The 19,248-nt window shown below is 39.3% G+C and overlaps 1 protein-coding gene across 19 annotated transcripts in view; it reads right to left on the reverse strand.

Moving 5' to 3' along the window:
• The window catches only part of WDPCP (WD repeat containing planar cell polarity effector), a 158,453-nt gene that overhangs the window by 53,303 nt on the left and 85,902 nt on the right, over window positions 1-19,248 (reverse strand). For all 19 annotated transcript variants that reach the window (XM_071740149.1, XM_071740146.1, XM_071740145.1 and 16 more), the window contains 2 exons: window positions 16,918-17,106; window positions 13,117-13,240 (listed from right to left, as the gene is read on the reverse strand). In XM_071740149.1, coding sequence (XP_071596250.1) covers window positions 13,117-13,240; window positions 16,918-17,106 — 313 coding nt within the window. The remainder of the gene's footprint in view (window positions 1-13,116; window positions 13,241-16,917; window positions 17,107-19,248) is intronic.

The following is a 19,248-nucleotide window of genomic DNA, read 5'->3' on the forward strand; positions in this document are numbered from 1 at the left end:
AAGACCCTGATACTCAATTGATCTTCAAGGAAATATTTTAAAGTAAAATTTCAGCAGATTCCAAAGACTTCGATCGCTATGTAATCTTTCACCTATAAAATACAGTCAAAGAAACACATGATTTGAGGGACTTGTTCTCATAATTTGAGGGACTTGGTCACTTAGAAAGAATTTCTTTACCGAGAGGGTGATCAAGCATTGGAATGGGCTGCCCCGGGAAGTGGTGGATTCTCCGTCCCTGGAGATATTTAAAAAGAGACTGGATGTGGCACTCAGTGCCATGGGCTGGTAACTGCAGCGGTAGTGGATCAAGGGTTGGACTTGATGATCTCTGAGGTCCCTTCCAACCCAGCCAATTCTATGATTCTATGATAACTTTTCCATTTACTTGATACTTTCATATTATTTGTTTGGATAACAAATTTGGAAAACAAGCTATCCTTGGTACTACTGATCTCCTTTGGCAAAAATCAGTTCAGTGCTGGGTATCAGTTTACTGCAGCTAAACTATTTCAACACCAATGCATGTGCAAAGGCATAACAGAAGTTACATGTATAAGAACCAGAAAACCATAACTGCTGTTTTTCAAAAGAAAATACTCTGTGAGCAGGGAAGAGTACTGTTGATTAGTTTCCTATGCTTCCTTCTATACAGGCCTCAGCACAGTAACTCTACCTGTTCCCTCTGTGCTGGGAGCTCTTTCTCCCAACAGGGAATACTCAGCTCCCTCCCAACAATGGTTTGAGCAAGAGGCAACATAGCCTGTGCTTGGTGCTAATGCATATCTCCAACAGCAGAACATGTATCTGCTGAACTTCTGCTGCACCTTTTTCAGATGGAGGTGATTACCTGCATCTTGTTTAATCCTCACTGGTTGCTGATTTTCACAAAACTGGTAGGTATTTGTTTACTTCTGAGGCTTCTACACTCCGTAAAGTTGGTTGAGATTCATCGGTAATTCCCCGAGTTAGTAGGGAACTGACAGAAGAATCAATGGGTGCATTGGTAAGTTCTGACCTCTGGGATGCTAGAGGTATTATTTTGCCAGCTTTCTGCTACTCTGAGCTATTCTGAACAGGACACACAAAGCTCCAAGGGGGGTCCACAGCCTTGTTGCCTCCTAAGATGTTCTTGTACTAAGTGCTAGAGATCACACCAAAGGAGAAACAGCCACTGGGTCTGTGTGTATGTGAGTCAAGGGGATAATCTTCTAAATTGTATTTTAGATGCAGAAGCTCTGAAGGTTGACCAGGTATAAGCTATACATCCCTTCAGGCCCAAATTTAGGAAAGCATTAACGTATGGGTTTATGACCTATAATTTTCTGTTGGCCCTAAATATAGGCATGTTAAGTGAAATGCTGGATTTGGGGCCTGATTGACTTGCTTAAAAATAAATCCCTTGTGGAACCTTTGAAAGGTCATAAACAAACACATTGCAAGGAAAAGTGAGTAACCACATAAAAATTTCAAATGGGAATAAATATCTCAATTCACCCAAAATCTGTTACTTGAACTACATTGTCAAATTACATATCTCTGAACTAAAGGAAGTCCATCTATAACTTTATAAATTGTTCAGCATAGTACCAAATGCCCTTCACATCAAAGAATACCCTCTGGTATGAAGGAAGGAAACAAACAAACTAACCAAATTAAAAAAATAGGAGGAAAGAGAAAGCTAATAAGGGGAGCCAGACAGTATGACTCCCTGGGCAGAGAAAGCCCTTGAGGGATTTGTAACTGGCTGTGAGTCTTGAAGATGTTTCCAAACTGAAAAAAAAAATAAATAAAAAAAAATCTTCCTACATGATTCCTATTTTCTAGGATAATATTCTGCTCTAGGAAACCTAAATGTATTCCTGTGTGAAATACTTCAAGTGACTCTAGTTTCAGTTTAAAATACAAACTTCTCAGAATAGACATGTTCAAAGGAAAGCTGTTGCTTCTCAACTAAGTAGTTTAGTAAGAAGGCACAATTTGAACTTACAAAATACATATTTAGTGAGAAATAGTCTAGATGTATGAAATATTCTAGAAAACGGAGTAGTTTTAGCTATAAAAAGCCTTCCTCATTTATCTATTGATCTTTGCTAAATTAACTGTAGAATCGTACTTGTTTAAAACTATAGACAATTATGTGTAAACCAAAGAATTATTAATTACCAGATTCTGACTTTATGAACACTGATGTCACCCACTTCCTGTGCAATGTTGGTTAATCACATTAGCCTGGAGCCCTGGAGAATGAGGTTAGCCACTGAGGAGGATGACTCTTAGAAGTAACGAGAATGTTTTTCTACTGTGTAACATAATTCATTCATGTCTGTCAAGTGCTCTGAGTTTCAATAGTTGGTGCTATGAAAGTCTGAAGAACAACAATTTATTACTATTTTAAACTATTATTACAAAAGCTGAAAGCATGATGGTTTGTTTCTTCTTAAACTAGATTGAGTCTTTTCTCTCCTGAATGTGTACTTCCTTTGAATTTCCCACACTCTGTAGTTCCCTTTTTCATACTAATTTTCCCTCAGAAGAATGTTTTGGATTGTCATAGCAATATTTCCCTACCTTGCAATTCTATCATAGTGGCTTTCCTTTGGGTTTCTCTAAGCTGCAATGAACACCCACCTAGACAACCTGGCCTCCCCCTATCCCCAAACTCTCTGTTCTCCCAACCTTTTCCTACTTAGCAACTTCTCAATAGTCTATCTTTATCTTTAAATACAGACACACTCCAACACACTTTTCCAAAGTACTCTGGGGCTAAGAACAGATGTTAATTAAAAATGCTGATAAGAGTCAGTGACACCTGTTGTTTCACATTTATTTTACTCAACCCTGTCTGTTAAATCCTAGTCTTTATTGCAGTAATTCACTTCTGCTTTTCTTCTTTTCCAGCTTTATCCCTCTCACTCTGGTGATCATGTAAACTCAACAATATGTCTTGAAAGCTTGATTTTATTGAGCAAACATATCAGCATGTCTACACACTAAAGACAGCTCTGTAACAGCAGCCCAGTATCATTGCTATGGTTAAGGATGAGTTGCTGCCTCTATAATAAATCCCTATTGTATATGTACTGATATCTCTGCTATTTCAAACCACAGGAGATGGAAATTTGGTATTAAAGTTAAGATGAGCAGGCCCTTTTCCTCCCTGACTTTCCATGAGGTATAGGGCCAGTTCTCCCTCAAGCCTGACATTGGATAAGATGTGTATTTTTAGGGCACAGACTTCTCAGAGAAAATATACTAGTTCAGCATTTTCTAAAGCTGGCTGCCTAAAGGTAAATATCTGATTACAAAGTCATGGTGCAGGGCTTGTTGAATTACACTTGTTGAGTTACAAGCCCATTACAGTATGTTTAATTTTTATATACAGGTTTGTCAATAATCAATATTTTTTCTTCATTATAAAATAATACAGTGGTAATGCTCACAAAATTCTCTCACAAAAGAACATCATTACAGCAAACACAGCCACAGGAAAGCCTGTCAAGAAATTCTTGTGAATTTTGCTCATATGCATTTTGGCACATTTTTGAGGGAGCAAATCCAAACCTAATGAGTATTCTTTGCTATTTCTGCACAATGTCAGGTATAAGGACAAAAAACTAAGACTGATCATTTTCCTCAGACCCAAGGTACACCTAACCTAACACCTTGCCAACAGCTAGGTACTTAGGAAAGAATATAAATAGAAGAACAGGGCAAGCATATAGTGATACTTCCCTAAGTAGTCTCCCAGTCTCTGACAATTTGGGGTTCAGGGATTTGCTAAGCAAGTGGAGGTTTCTTTGTTGATATTTCTCAGTTAATTTCTCTTCCCTGAACCTTGCCTTTAAACTCATAAAATTTTATCATCGAAACATCCTGTAGTAAGGAGCTTCATATTTTAATTATATGTTACAGGAAGGATGACTGTATTTTGAAACTGTCACGTGCTGGTTTCACTTGATGACCCCTTAGTTTTGTATTAGAAGCAGCAGTGAGCAGTCATTTACTCTCCTCTTTCTCTTTAAAACAGTTTCATAGATCTCTATCTCAGTTGCCTCTTCTTTAAGTTGGAGTTCTAGTCTATTTAGACATTCATTTCACTAAAGCTGTTTCATGCCTTTAATCATCCTTGCTGCCCTTCCTAAAGCTTTTTAGTTCTCCTATCTCCTTTTACAGATTATGGGACTCAAAATCATTCTTCCAGAATATTGGTGAGCTTTGACTCCATCATTCTATACATGTAGTTAGGAGTCACTTCCCACCGTGTGCTTTGCATTTATTTACATTTAACTTCATTTTCAATTTTGACTCTATGTCACTGAGTCCTCTGAGGCCCTTTTGCTGTTCTTCACAGAAGGCCCTATCTTTACTAATCTTAATAAGTCAGTATCATTAGCAAATGCTGGCACCTTATTGTTTTCTCCTTTACCAGGCTACTTATGAGTACAGAGTTTCTATACTTATAATTTCTGCTGCTGACCTCCATTGACAACTGCCCATTTACTCTGATTTTTTTTTTTTACCCTTTAATTCATCACTAATCTATGAAAGGGACCTATCCTGTGGTAGCTTCGTTTCTTTAAGACATTTTGGTGTGAGATCTTCCAAAAACGTCTTCGGTGCTCAGACTTTCATCTGTAATTCCTGGGTATCCATTACTGACATGCTTGCTGACATCAAGGAACTCAGTGTTTTGAGACAAAACTTGCCTTTACAGCAATCTTTCTCACTGTCCTTCAACACAATATATTTTTCTGACTGTCCACAATTTTTTTAACATACTTTCTACTCATTTCACTGGTACAGAGGTTGGACTTAGAGGGCTGAAGATCTTCAAAGTCACTCCAGACTGTTCTGAAAACTGACATCATGCTTACCATGTTCCTGTCCTCAGGTTCTATAGACATTCTAAATAAGAGGCTACAGACCACAATACTGAACCATACTTCAGCAATTTTATGATTAAATAGCTTTAGAAATTCTGGATGAACCATCATATATTACTGTTTATCTCTCTATAGTATCTACTGATACTTCAACATTTACCAGTGTAAACTAAGAAACATCTTCATCCTCTCCTATCCTGGCCAACAGGACAAAGGTTTTTTAAAGATATCTGCATGTCTATCTGCTTTTTGAGTCTTTCTATAAATCTTTCTTTACATATTGTTGCTACTCTTTGTGCTTCTCCCCTCCTATTACAGAAATCATATCTGAGCATCTAAGATCTTTCTGTTAACTGGCCAGTAATAATGTGATAAAGGAGCTAGACATTTACAGTGCAAATCATTCCATTTATCTTCAAACAGCTCACCTTTACATGGCTAATTAAAGCTAGTCAGGTAGGTTCCCCTCATAGTTAATTGATAGGGATAGGCACTGACATTTGATTCTTCATGCTTATCTTAAGACATCTCCCTTCAATGGGATTACTCAGCCTTTGGGTGCCCAGATCTTTAGACTAACTACAGAGAAAGCCCAGATGAGCTTGTAGGACTTCTAAATTCTACATTAAGTCAGGAGAGGTGAGGTGCAACCCCAAGACACTACATCCAGTTATTGGACAATTGACTATTGCTGACCTTTATTCTCTGTTTTACTTATGGTATTCTTGCCTTAGCAGGCTCTTCTGAAGAACCATAAAAGGGAGCTCTGCATTTGAAGATAGGAAACCTAGGGCTGCCTGACTGTTCAGTTAGCTCTTCCTGAAGGGTACTGGATGGAAGTGGGAGAAAAGTCAGAAAAAGAAAGCCCTTTAGGGAAGAAAACAATTTTTTTGCCCATAAAAATGGATTACAGATTGCCAAGCCATGTTCAGTTCTGTGCTGATGAGCTGAAGACAGAATTATTGTCAGATGGTCCATATACAGAGAAGTGCAGGGTAATGGTGGGGCCCAGGGACACACTGAAGATGAACAGATTAAAAATATCTTGGTAAAGATACTTGGTAAAGACTGCAAGAGAAAAAACAAAGCAAAACACAACATCCTGAGTTTAGGTTCTTGTTCAGGACCTCAGGGAGAGATTCTTGAGATTAACTCCAGAAGTAAATACCTTTAGTGACGGTGTAAAGTTGATGGGGAGGGAGTAACCAATGACCTCCAAAATAAAATTGAAGCGGAATTACTGTAGCTGTGCAAGGGTGAAGATGTGGTGTTAAGAACTTATTTTTGAGTTTTTTTCCATTACTATAGTATATTTGCATTGTTTCTGCACTTGATGGATGCCCAAAGCTGCTCAGATTCCAGGGGAATTGCACAGCTGGCACAGCAGGAAAAAAAAACACCTTAAGAGGGCAGATTATCAGTTACACAACAAAACAAAACAATGGTCTCTGTGTGGGCTCAGCTTCTAAAAGTAGCAATATCAAAGTCAGATTAACCAGCATGTGGGAATAGCCTTGGCACAAAGAACATTAGTCCAGCATAGCTATTCTGTGTTTGTTTTTTCTTGTGCTGTCCCATGGGTGGGGAAGTAGCAAAGAATTGGAGGACTTATGACACTCTGGGCCACCAAAAAGCCATCTGTGAGTGGCTGTGGAAAATGGCTCCACGATATATTAGCTCAGGGACTGCTCTAAGTGTGTGGGAGGGGCCATTTTTCCCATGCTCCAAGCAATGTCTCCCATTAGGTCCAGCAGAAAATCTTGCCCAAATTTCTGACAAGAGATTTCTTGTAGTTTATCTTCATGGGATTTTATCCTCAAGAAATTATGTCATGTCATTTGTTCTCCCCTCCCCCCCAATATTTTGCTCCATACTTCTTACATTGTAATCACCACTAGAGAATTAAATCCTGGAGCCATTCTTGTGGCATCAAAGCATCTGACTGAAATTGAAAACTGTTGTGGAGCTGGTTTAAGGAAAAAATCATTAGCAACATAGGACTGAAGTAAAGATATTCTAAACTTTTCCTGAGATACTATCCTCTTTAACTGCAAAAATAATCTAGTTCCATTAAATAGGTGTCTTTATTTCTTGCTTCTAAAACAGGTCAAGAAGCATGACCAGGGGAATCTTTTCATGTGCAGTTCCATCATAGCAATTGAAATTCTCATTTATCAATGCCATAGTAATATGAAAACCTTTGGTTTTGATCGTTTTCACAAGATGACAAAAAATGACTCTTCAAAGTCCTCTCCAGAAGGTGCTACTTTAGTTAGAATGCTACTACTGAACTTACTCCCATAGAGATGAATTCTGTTCATGTGGCCACCATAGAGAACCTGGCTGACAACAGTGGTCATTTTATCTGAAGGCATAATTTAATGCCTAATAGGTTACCTTACAAATATAAAAGACATTGTTAGCCCTGAATCATGTCATCATTAATGTTTATACATATTTTGCGACACACTGTACCAATATAATTATAGATTCTACTTTTAGGGTGCTCTTAAAAAAGATCATAAAAGCTCTTTGCTCACTCTGTCCCTCAGTTCCACACAGCTGGCAGTAGATGGGATTGGGAACTATTCCTATGGAGCTAAGGCATTTTCTCACCTTTGATTTTGAGTCCTATTTAGGATGGAATAGTCACAGTGAATATCTACTTTGCAGATTGCAGTGTAGTGATACAGGAACCTGCTTACCTAGAGGTAGTTAGTACTGCATAAGTGATGTACCTGCAGGGCAAAAGAGCTTCATTTTCGCTTTTCAAAGGCTGTCTTGGACTTAAGTGGTAACTGACTGTGTCAAGGCATCATGTCAGGTAGTACAGCAGTACACTTCGGAACACTTGAATAGTGAAGTGATTCATAAAAATCAGTCCTGGCTGGAAGCAGATCTCCCCTGATGCTAATGACCATCTACTTTCTCATCTCCTTTATGAGTGTTTGTTTACAGAGGAGCTCTATCAAGTTCTGCATGTACAGGCAATACCACTTTGTGAATGCGCTGCCCAACATGTAGCAAAGTTTTTCTTCACATTCAACCAGTAGCATCTTACACTGTGAAGAGAACACAAAACTTCTGAGACCTGCAATGGTAACAATAAAAACGTGTCAGAGGTTTTCACTTTTGGATTCAGACAGAGGACAATCTTTCATTAACCCAACCAAAATTCTACCAGTGAATGTGAATGCATTTTGCTCTTGAAAGAAGCAAAACCACTATTGTTTACAACATAGCTTTGTGGGGAAACATACATACTATGAGGAAAAAAATATTCCATTTTCTTAATAGAATTATCAGATGGAAAAGTCCAAATGATTTTGAATCTTAGCGGTTTTCCATGTTAAAAAAAAAACAAAGAGATTTTACTGAGTATTCACAAAAACAGAATGACAAAGGAGGGAAGGGTACTGCAGAAACACAGAGCTGTGGCTGCATTCTAATTCAACAACTCAGACTTTACTTTCCAGCCCAGCCTTTACCTCCAGCTCATGCTGTGTTACTTTCTCACTGTCTGAGACAGAAAAATTTGTGCAAAACAGAGCGGGCATGTGTTTGTGCCCATGCATGTGTGTCAAACAAGCAAGATAATTTCATGCATTAGAAAATATGACAAGGACAATTTACAACTGCTGGATCAGAGTGAAGCAAAGCCATGAGTCAGAGATGCTGTAGTTAACAAGTGAAGAAGTATTCCATCCCATTCCATGTTCTGTACATGGCTAGATGAGGCTGTTATACAGAGGCAGGAGGTTGTGCAGCCACTCCTGCATTACACAAATACACTTAGTAAGCAGTGCTCAGCAGAAAGGGTGGGGGCAGGAAGGTTACAGCTACCCAAGGCTTCCTAATAAATCCACCTCTGCTCAGTATTTTACATAATGATATAATGCATTGTATTATTATAAGCAGTGACATCACAATAAAGTACCAGAGTGCTACTCAAGTGGTGAGGAACACCTAAGATATATTTCTATACTTGTAATTCAGTTCCTGTATTTTTTAATTACAGATAAGAATTTAAAGTTAAAATAATTATTCATTCCATAAATACTGTTGGAATGGATCCCTGGCATATAATTAAGAGGCCTTTAATTTTAATTTTTTATATTGATGTATCCCATATTCTACATTCAGGGCCTACACCTGCAAAGATCTAAGCTTCTATTTTTGTGGAAGCCAAAGATGTTGCATTGTATGCAACTTTAAGAACTTAGCTTTTACAACAATGGATACAAATAACAAGGAGTTGTCAAATATGTTGCCTCAGTTCAGGGAGGATATCGAGGTCCTGGAGCAGGTCCAAAGGAGGGCAACCAGGCTGGTGAAGGGACTCCAGCACAGATCCTATGAGGAGAGGCTGAGGGAGCTGGGGCTGTTCAGCCTGGAGAAGAGGAGGCTCAGAGGAGACCTCATCACTCCCTACAAGTCCCTGAAAGGAGGGTGTAGCCAGGTGGGGGTTGGTCTCTTTTCCCAGGCAACTCTCAGCAAGACAAGAGGGCACGGTCTCAAGTTGTGCCAGGGGAGGTTTAGGTTGGACATTAGAAAGAATTTCTTTACTGAGAGGGTGATCAGACATTGGAATGGGCTGCCCCGGGAAGTGGTGGATTCTCCGTCCCTGGAGACATTTAAAAAGAGACTGGATGTGGCACTCAGTGCCATGGTCTGGTAACTGCAGCGGTAGTGGATCAAGGGTTGGACTTGATGATCTCTGAGGTCCCTTCCAACCCAGCCAATTCTATGATTCTATGTTACATGGCATTTTTCTTCCCTCTAGTAGTGACCCATTTCAATCATGCTGTCAATGTTCCTTGACCAATCTCAGGTTGCAGCATCATTTTCTAACCCATATTTGCAATACAGCAAGTAATGATGGAACATCTTCTTTCTCAAAACCCAAAAGAAGGAAGCTACCATCACAGCACTCAGCATTTTCTAGAAACTGATCTTGATGGTAGAGAAATAGTTTGCCTTCAATCTCACTGATAAAGTGAAAATGGATGTCTCCAGTTATTTGCAACTGGCTATACAACCCTTCAGCCTACAGTAAAGATTAAAATCAGTGGCACATGATTATTACTAGGTGAGGATAGCCTTTCTGAAAAGGTAACCGTATTTCTCAATTCTAGTAAATGCAGACACTCACATCTTAAAAAGTACAATGACTGGCACCTTTTTGGCAGGCTCAGCAGGCAGGTCAAAGATTGTCTCAGCATGTAGAATGAATTATTTCTCTCCCGAAAGTGGGTCCTTCTAGAAAAGGCTTAAGGCAGATTGGTGGGGCATTCAAAGGAAGATGGAGAGGGGGGGTGAAAACATTTGTTTATATGAACATTTTTCAGATTTAGATCTAGAAGCATTTATGTGTTTTAATCTTGTATGAAAGACTCCACCCTTCCCTGTCCATCATCCCTTACATGTCTGGTGTCCTCTATAGCCCACCACACACATCCAAATCTTTCTTCTCCCCACTGTACTCCCACTCTGCCCTTTTGCAGGACACTGTGTCCCCCCATCCCTGCCTTTAGTCCTTCATCCTCAATTTCTTGTCTCATGCTTCTCCTTCCCTACTCTTCCAACCCCACTTCTGAATTTCTCCCTGTGTGTTCCAGCTCCTTATTCTCTAGATTTGTCTTCCGTACATCTGCTGCTTGCTTCCTCTGAAGACCAAAGGAAATTCAGAAGGCCTTACTCTATTCTAATAAAGATTTTTTGAATATCAGCCATATAGTGCACATAAATTAGGAAGCACTATGTGTCCTCCACTTCTTGATGCAACAGGGTACACAGCGATCACTTTGCTTTTGTCTCGTCATGCTCACAAGACAGTAACAAACATCCCCTGGTGCTGCATCAAGTTGGTGCTGACAGTTCACAGAGCATCTGCATTCAAGTCTTCTTGTTTGGTCATGCAGACACATCTGTGGTAACATAAATACACTCTGAAGAGATTCATTAACTATTTGTACCTAGCTTGCAAGTATTTAGTGCTAAATGAATAAAGGTAAAGAAGCAAATAAATCAAATAACAAAGCTTGAGACAGAGAGCATATAACTGACTTAAAATAAAGCCTTGCCATCTCTAATAAACAGGTAGTGGGAGGGCTACTCCATCTTTGGTGTCCTCAAGGGCATAATATGGTGACCTGAAAAGGCAAGAGCATAATTCTCTCCTCACTTTTCTTCCTGTTCTGAACATGCACTTGTAAATGCAGGCTGGCAGCAGTGGCTTGCCTTGCTGGCTCCTCACAAGCAAATTTAATAGCAGTGGTTGCACCTCTTGCATGCCTAAAAGAATTAGTGAGCATTGTGCCTCCTTATGATTCTCCTAGACATTGCATTGCACCTAGATGGCATTCTCTCATCCAAAACCACCGTTTACCATTCCTCCAGCAAATCTGTAGCACTCTTTGTTTAGCCTACATTCAAATCATTCTAAATCACTTAAGAAAACATCTAAAAGGAAATAAACACCAATTAAGGCACAGACGCTTTAATACAATAAAGATCAGCTCTGGACATAGTTTCCTTGCTTTCTATCAGATAAATCTTCCATTTCTGAACATTTCATTTTGTACTTAGATTATGTCTTCTCAGATAAGCTTTAAGCATTACCATCTGTTCTGCAGCAATCACATGATCCTATCGCTTTGATTCACCTAAATACAAATCCCTTTGACAATAGGGAAACAGCAAAACAACACACGTTTGTCCCCAAAACTGCCATAACAGTAGATTGTTTGAGGGTTGCTTCATCGTGGAGGCAAAAGACACAGGCAGACTCTCCTACACACCTCCTGCCTGTGCCCCACGCTGTCCAGGCAGCGTTCTGACACTGAAGCTTCTTGTTTGCTAGAGAGATTGAGTCAGTGTTTCAGCTGTGTTCAGCAGCCCCAAGGGCTGAAAGCTCAGCCAGGGCCCCATGCCTCTGCATGCCTGCTAGCACTTGGAAGCAAATCCTGAGTCAGAGGGAATACACCTTTCTCTTGAAGATGTAAAAGTACTATAGTCACACCTCTCAGCAATCTCTGCAGCGTTCTTTCCCCATCTGGCCTCTGCAGGCAACTGGCCCACAGCCACCACTGTTGGCCACTGTAGCAACAGATCTTCCCTGCTGGTTTCTAGGAGAAAGGCAAAAGCAGATCTTGTATCTGCTACTGCAGCCACATCTGTTAAAAAAACTCCCGTGAAAGGCTGGGGCATATTATGCAGATATTTGGAGCATTCTTCTACTTAGAATAATTAATAATAACATGGAATGGACCTTTTTACCAGAAAGATGATCCTACTCAGATTCAAAATGCAGAAGACAGCATAAAATATTTCTCTTTAAGATCTGAAAGAAGTACAGGCTGTACTGTCAAAGTAAGTTGCAGTTCCTAGCTGTGCATATGCAGACAATGTATATAATCAGGATAAATGGCCATAAAGGGGTGCATTGCAAGCCTTCTCACTATGTCCAACTACACTGCTCCTCAACAAGGCATTACTGTATTATTCAGAAGGCAATTTCTCCTTATTTTTACCCACCGGATAATTCTCAGAGGAAATGTTTCAGCTGTATTTATGGCGAACACATAAACAAGTTAAATGGCTGTATATTGATGAAAATTTAGGCTATTAATTTCTTATGAAGGAAAAATGTAGCAATAAACCAATGTAGGTAAGTTCTAGCTGAATTTGGTATTATGACTTTTCTAATGTCATACAATTTACAGATAAATGCAACATTTCATTTCCTCTTATTTTAATAGCACTGAAAATTCACTAGAAATTACTGGAATGTAAACTTCTATGTAAGAACTCTGATATGAGAATAATAAAACACTCAGGTGCAAAGGCAAAAATGTCTTGAATCACACACCCTTCGTTCTCATTTTAGCATCCACTTAAACCCTCTATTTTCTTCAAGTTTGTGAGCTGTTACAAGAGCTAATCTGCAAGCAGCTGGTGAAATCTTGCAGAAGCATGCTGTCTTTTCTCTATCATGCTAAAAGGGAAAGGCTGATTCATTTTAAGTGTATTGATGATAGAAGAGCTCTGAATAGCATTTTATCTGCAATGCTGTACTTGAAAGGAATGAAGTGCAAGTAAAACAAACAATATCACTGAATGCATTTTTTTCAGGGGTGGTCCTCTTGAAAAATGTTAGCCACATTAAAGCAGGTAGTTATTGAACTATGCAATTAATTTTAAGTTGATAGAAGCTGAAACTGTCATTCACCTGAGCAGGTGGTGGAAGAACCTTCTTGCATATCTGCTGATCGGGTCCCTGTACTCCAGCACAGTTGTATCCAAGAGGGGTCTTGTTGGAGCATAAAAGGTTCCAAGGCTTGCCTCGAGCTGTGCTGTGGAGTTCAAACACAGCAGTAATGAAACAAGTGAAACCATTTGAATTACAACAGGTTGTTCGTGTTTGCAGTCAGTCAAAGTCCTCAGACACTGATGAAATGTAATGTTGTTGTAGGACAGATGAAATTAAAATATGACATATTGTACTAACACAAATGTGCATATAAACTTTCACTTTGAGGCAGAGTTGACAATGACTTTGAGCAACAAAAGCTGTCAAAAGTATGGAGAAGTCTATAACACATCCAGTTCTCACCAGCAGCATGCAATTAAAAGTGACTCATGAGAATAATACAGTTTAAGCAAGTTTGTCCAGTAGAGATCAGCTCTCAATTAGCTCAAATCATCTTTGTCCTCTAAGGCAAACAACAAGGAATTTCAGGTTTTCAGGGATTAATGTGTTAGGTCAGCAGGTGACAGAACCCTTCTTGTGATGCCCTTGAGGTCTAAGGAACCTCTTTCAGCCCACAGTTCTTAAAAAACTTCAAATAAAAGGGTCTAGAAACCCTATGGGTTTGATCCCCCTACAGCATGAACTGGTGGGAAACAGGATAACCTTCCTTGTAATCAATAAAGAAGAATAAAGAATAAAGAATAAAGAACTTTACAGAAGTTCTCTCTGCTTCATATGCTTTCTGACTGCTATATGTCACAGATGGAGCGCTAAGGCATTTTTCTACATATTTTTAATACAAAATTATAAATAACACAATAAAATACACAGTATTCATTTGTATCCCACATGCTTAGATGAAAGGAAATTTAGATGATCAACAATATTTATATTATGTGACTTCTGCTTGAGAGGTAACGTAGTACAATTTTTTATCATAGAATCATAGAATTGGCTGGGTTGGAAGGGACCTCAGAGATCATCAAGTCCAACCCTTGATCCACTCCCGCTGCAGTTACCAGACCATGGCACTGAGTGCCACATCCAGTCTCTTTTTAAATATCTCCAGGGACGGAGAATCCACCACTTCCTGGGGCAGCCCATTCCAATGCTTGATCACCCTCTCAGTAAAGAAATTCTTTCTAATGTCCAACCTAAACCTCCCCCGGCACAACTTGAGACCCTGCCCTCTTGTCTTGCTGAGAGTTGCCTGGGAAAAGAGACCAACCCCCACCTGGCTACACCCTCCTATCAGGGAGTTGTAGAGAGTGATGAGGTCTCCTCTGAGCCTCCTCTTCTCCAGGCTGAACAGCCCCAGCTCCCTCAGCCTCTCCTCATAGGATCTGTGCTCGAGTCCCTTCACCAGCCTGGTTGCCCTCCTTTGGACCTGCTCCAGGACCTCGATATCCTTCCTGAACTGAGGAGCCCAGAACTGGACACAGGACTCGAGGTGTGGCCTCACCAGCGCTGAGTACAGGGGCAGAATCACTTCCCTGGACCTGCTGGCCACGCTGTTCCTGATCCAGGCAAGGATGCCATTGGCCTTCTTGGCTACCTGGGCACACTGCTGGCTCATGTTCAGCTTCCTGTCAATCCAGACTCCCAGGTCCCTTTCTGCCTGGCTGCTCTCAGCCACTTTGTGCCCAGCCTGGAGCTCCCCATGGGGTTGTTGTGGCCAAAGTGCAGGACCCGGCACTTGGCCTTGTAGAACTTCATCCGGTTGGAATCAGCCCAACTCTCCAGTCTGTCCAGGTCCCTCTGCAGAGCCCTCCTGCCTTCCAGTTGATCCACACTTCCCCCCAGCTTAGTGTCATCTGCAAATTTGCTGATGATGGACTCAATCCCCTCATCTAAATCATCAATAAAGATATTGAACAGAACTGGGCCCAACACTGATCCCTGGGGGACACCACTGGTGACCGGCCGCCATTTTGATGCAGCGCCGTTCAGCACCACTCTCTGGGCCTGGCCCTCCAGCCAGTTCCTAACCCAGTGCAGAGGGCCCCTGTCCAAGCTGTGGGCTGACTTATAGGCAGAGCAGGGAGAATGTGCTATATATTTGCTACACAGGTTCTCTTGGCAGAGCGCATGTGCAAAATGGCACTGCTAATCAGAAATTTGTGGGGGCTTTAAAAACAAAATATAACTGATTGTCTCCTCAGGCAGACAAAATTTCATTGATTTGCTGTTGTTAACACTTGTTTAAACTAGCCAGCACTGTATTTAATGATATTGATCTGTATTTCCAAGCACAGTTATATACATTTTATTAGGCTTGATAGCACTACATGTTCTAATAGTACTGTGTTAGGAACACAGGCAAACTGTTGGTAAATTAGCTTTTGCATTATCTTAAATCTAGACAGTAAGCTAAGTTGAACTTTGAAGTTATTTTTTTCAAAACAGCAGTCAATTTAGATTAAAATTGAATACAGAGTATCTTTGCAAAAACAAGCTATAGTCTCTTGCCATTGCCGTTTTCCTGACAGCATGTTTTGTACTTCTGAAATATTTCAATGTACACAGAATACAAGTAAATACTAGCACAGTTATAGATTCATTAGATAGCCCAGCTTGATGTAGAAGGCAGAATAAAGATCTGAAAGATAACTGCCCTGTCGCTATAAATAAAAGGCCCCACTGGGTTTTGCTAATAAAAAAGAAAAGAAATTACCATGCCAAATTTGTAGGATTCATATAGAATAACTCCTAGGCAGAATGAAATTCCATCTGCTGTAAACAGTTTTTAGGGAGCTTCATGGGGAGAAACACACAGACATCTATTTATAATGTGCATATTTTTATAAGAGTTTGGAAACCAGCCCTTTTCCTGGGTCCTTTTAAAAACATGTTTTATTTAGAATTGATACACTATGTTTGCAGAGATATTTTAAAAATCAGATCCCCAAAATGGCATAGTTGATGGCTTGGCAGCAATGTAGGACACCTTGCAGTTTTTCTATCATCAAACACGCCAGAATCCTAAGTATTCTTTCGTTCCATAGAAGATGCCTGGTCCCCAGCTGCCTGCATGCCAGACTGGAGGATAACACCTTCACTAAATCAAGGCACTTGAAATCATGAAGTCTACTGAGTTTCAAGATAGACAGCAAATCAGAGGAAGGCATCACATCAGGCTTCAGCAGAGACGAGGCTGAACCTAAAATTCGTAAATCTTGTGAGGGAGCTCAGCTACTACTGCAGGGAGCCAGAAAATTACATTGAGGACAAATGCTATAATCCTAAAGGAGGCAGCAGAGGATAGTGTATTCAAAGCCTTTGGATCTTGTAATGAAAGAATGACCCTTCAAAAGCACCTTAAAACCCATGCTGAAATCTCTTGTCCCCATGGCAGGAAAACATCCCTCCTCAAGTTGGTGCTGTCTCAGTATGAATATATAAAAAGCATTTTAATCCTATATGACCTAACGGTAGCCTGTAACATAAACTAAATTTATGTAATGAAATAAAGTTACAGCACATAAAAGATAATGCTATATATGTTAAGTCATGCCTATACCACATATATATTAAAAGATGCATTGTTTAGTATTACTATTGATACAAATGAACTAAAATGCAATCAACACATTGATGGACATTTTCATTGAAATTACTTGCATACATATGACATTTGATTATTGAGTACCATAATCTGGCTGACTGCCTGGATTCTCACTATTGTTTTCTTTACAAAAGTCAATATATACAGTGTCATAATCCACGTATGAATTATGAAGACACCACAAAAATACACTAAAAATATAATCAGTCCCTTACCTTCTCTTTCTGGTGTAAGCTTTTGTCTAAGAAGGTGATTGACGATGGCACTCAAGCATATGTAACACTGACGACCCATTGTGTTCCAGTTCATGGTGTTCAGGACATTAATTGCCTCATGTATCTCATCGTAACGAATGTACTGATGGATGATCTCCACAAGGCCCAGCTGTCCTTTTGTGACCACACCTTTTACAGGAAATATCAAAACCAAGGATAGTGTTATGAATATGTAAACCAGTGGCTGAACACTTTAAAAGTACAAAGTAATTGCTGTTGGAATTGCTGTTTGGAAACTTAAGTTAGTGGGTTTGATTTTTAAATTTTTATGTGAGATAGCTCCTTATTATCTAGGTATATTTAAACTGAGAGTGCTTTGGAGAGCAGGAAAAAAAACATCAATTAACTTCAGAAAAGGAGTTTGAGTGAATGTGGCCAATACCTGCTAGTGACAACATCATATAATGAAGTTTGGTTTAAACGTGGAAGAAAAAGCTTAGAAGTTTCTCATTATTAGATTTGAGGGAATAATTCATGTTCCTAGTACATCCCTCCTTTAGGGAAATTCTGCTGGACAACACTAAAAAGCAGCATTTGTATCACAGAAACATAGAAGTTCACAGAAGCTCAAACATCAAAGCAGCAGTTACTTGTTTACTTTACATATTGCAATAGCTTTAGAACTTACTTCTAGCTTAGCAAAACTCTCTAAGTGAAGTATTTCTTCTGCAAGGAAATATCATGAAAGATACCACATTTAGGAAATTTAGAATTACAGTTGCATGTGAACCAAGAACGTGCTTGCCATAAGGGAAAAATAAGTCCAACACATTGGTCATTCCATGAGAACACAATTTATCTACAGCACTCCATCTCTGAAAAGTAGAAATTAGAAGACACAGATTTTCTTGGCTTGCAGATCTCAGCTTCTGAACAGAAAAGGTGACTGAAAAGCTGCAGAGCGTAATGTTATTCATTGTCTGTGACTGCCCATTAAATTGTGTAACATAGGCCACACATGGCATGACAGCAATTCTTCCTTGCTTTGGGTCACTGTGTTATTCTTTATCACTACTGCTCCAGATATTAGAAAGAGAGAAGAAGAGAGTTACATAATGTTATTTTTTTTATATTTTTTCATTTTCTATTCTAATGTTGTTTTTAAAACCTAATTCTAAGGAAAAATTCTGAGGATAAAGAGAACAATCTGAATTTAATACTGATATTAAAGCCATAGTCTGATAACAGAAAAGCAGACCTGATATATAGAAAATATAGCTTACAAAATTTTCCTAAGTGTATCTGTGACAATTGCTTGTGATGTAAAATAAGAGATTAGAAAATAAAGCAGAGGAAAATATCTGACTGTATTTTGAGGATACAGAACCTTCTGAGAACCTGCATATCTGATGGTTTTGGGAAAAAAAGCTTACATATTTATTTTTTGCAACAGAAATACCTAAGTTTTGTAGTGACAATAAAGAAAACACATGCCTGTCTATTGTATTTCACTTTACACTATGGATATTCTACTGTGTAACAGACACATTTAACCTGTGTATGTGTGATAATATCTCATTGTTATGGTAGACTTTATGATTCCTGAATGTTTAGTGTTTTCAAAGTATCACCTAAGTTGGGCAATCTCCACATTAATCACTAAGTGAAGATAAAAATACTTACGTGCATGGTAATTAAATTATACTATATTTAACATGTCTTTCGAGGCCTGCAATGCTGAAACACTGGCAGCAGTGCCATTATACAAGATCTGAGTTGACATCAACAACAAGAAATCATAATGCTTTTGAAAATTAATCTGGCATTCGACACCAAAAATATTTAGCATTAATGTTTGGGGCTAACTTTATTGTAAATCTTTTTGTAAAATAAATCTGGCTAGGCAGCACAATGGAGAATTCATAGAACTTGCCCGAAACCTTAATATATCAGCTGGAAGTTAAAAAAGTATTCGCCTATTCTCCTTGACATAGTTTCTTAACAGACTGCTCTGGGAAACAATTCCAAGCCATAAGTAAATTACAGATTTTATTTCAGTTCTGAATGCCTGTCTGGGTTTTGCTGTCATGGATCCCTAAATTCTCCCTATCGTTTATATTTGCAATATTTCTTAAATAGCAGAGACCTAAAAACTGCTCAGGTTGGGAAGAGCAGCTCAACACAGCATCAACTTGGTAGCCTGGCAAACTGAGGAGTGGCAAAGCTGAAAGCCAACATGCAACAGAAAGCAGCGTAGGGAGGGGAGACAGAGAAATCTTTACACCCTTCCTAGAAGAGATTTTACAGTAATTATACAGAATGAATTTTAAA

Source organism: Heliangelus exortis, chromosome 3, assembly GCF_036169615.1.
Source record: "Heliangelus exortis chromosome 3, bHelExo1.hap1, whole genome shotgun sequence".
In the NCBI taxonomy this organism is placed as follows: Eukaryota; Metazoa; Chordata; class Aves; order Apodiformes; family Trochilidae; genus Heliangelus; species Heliangelus exortis.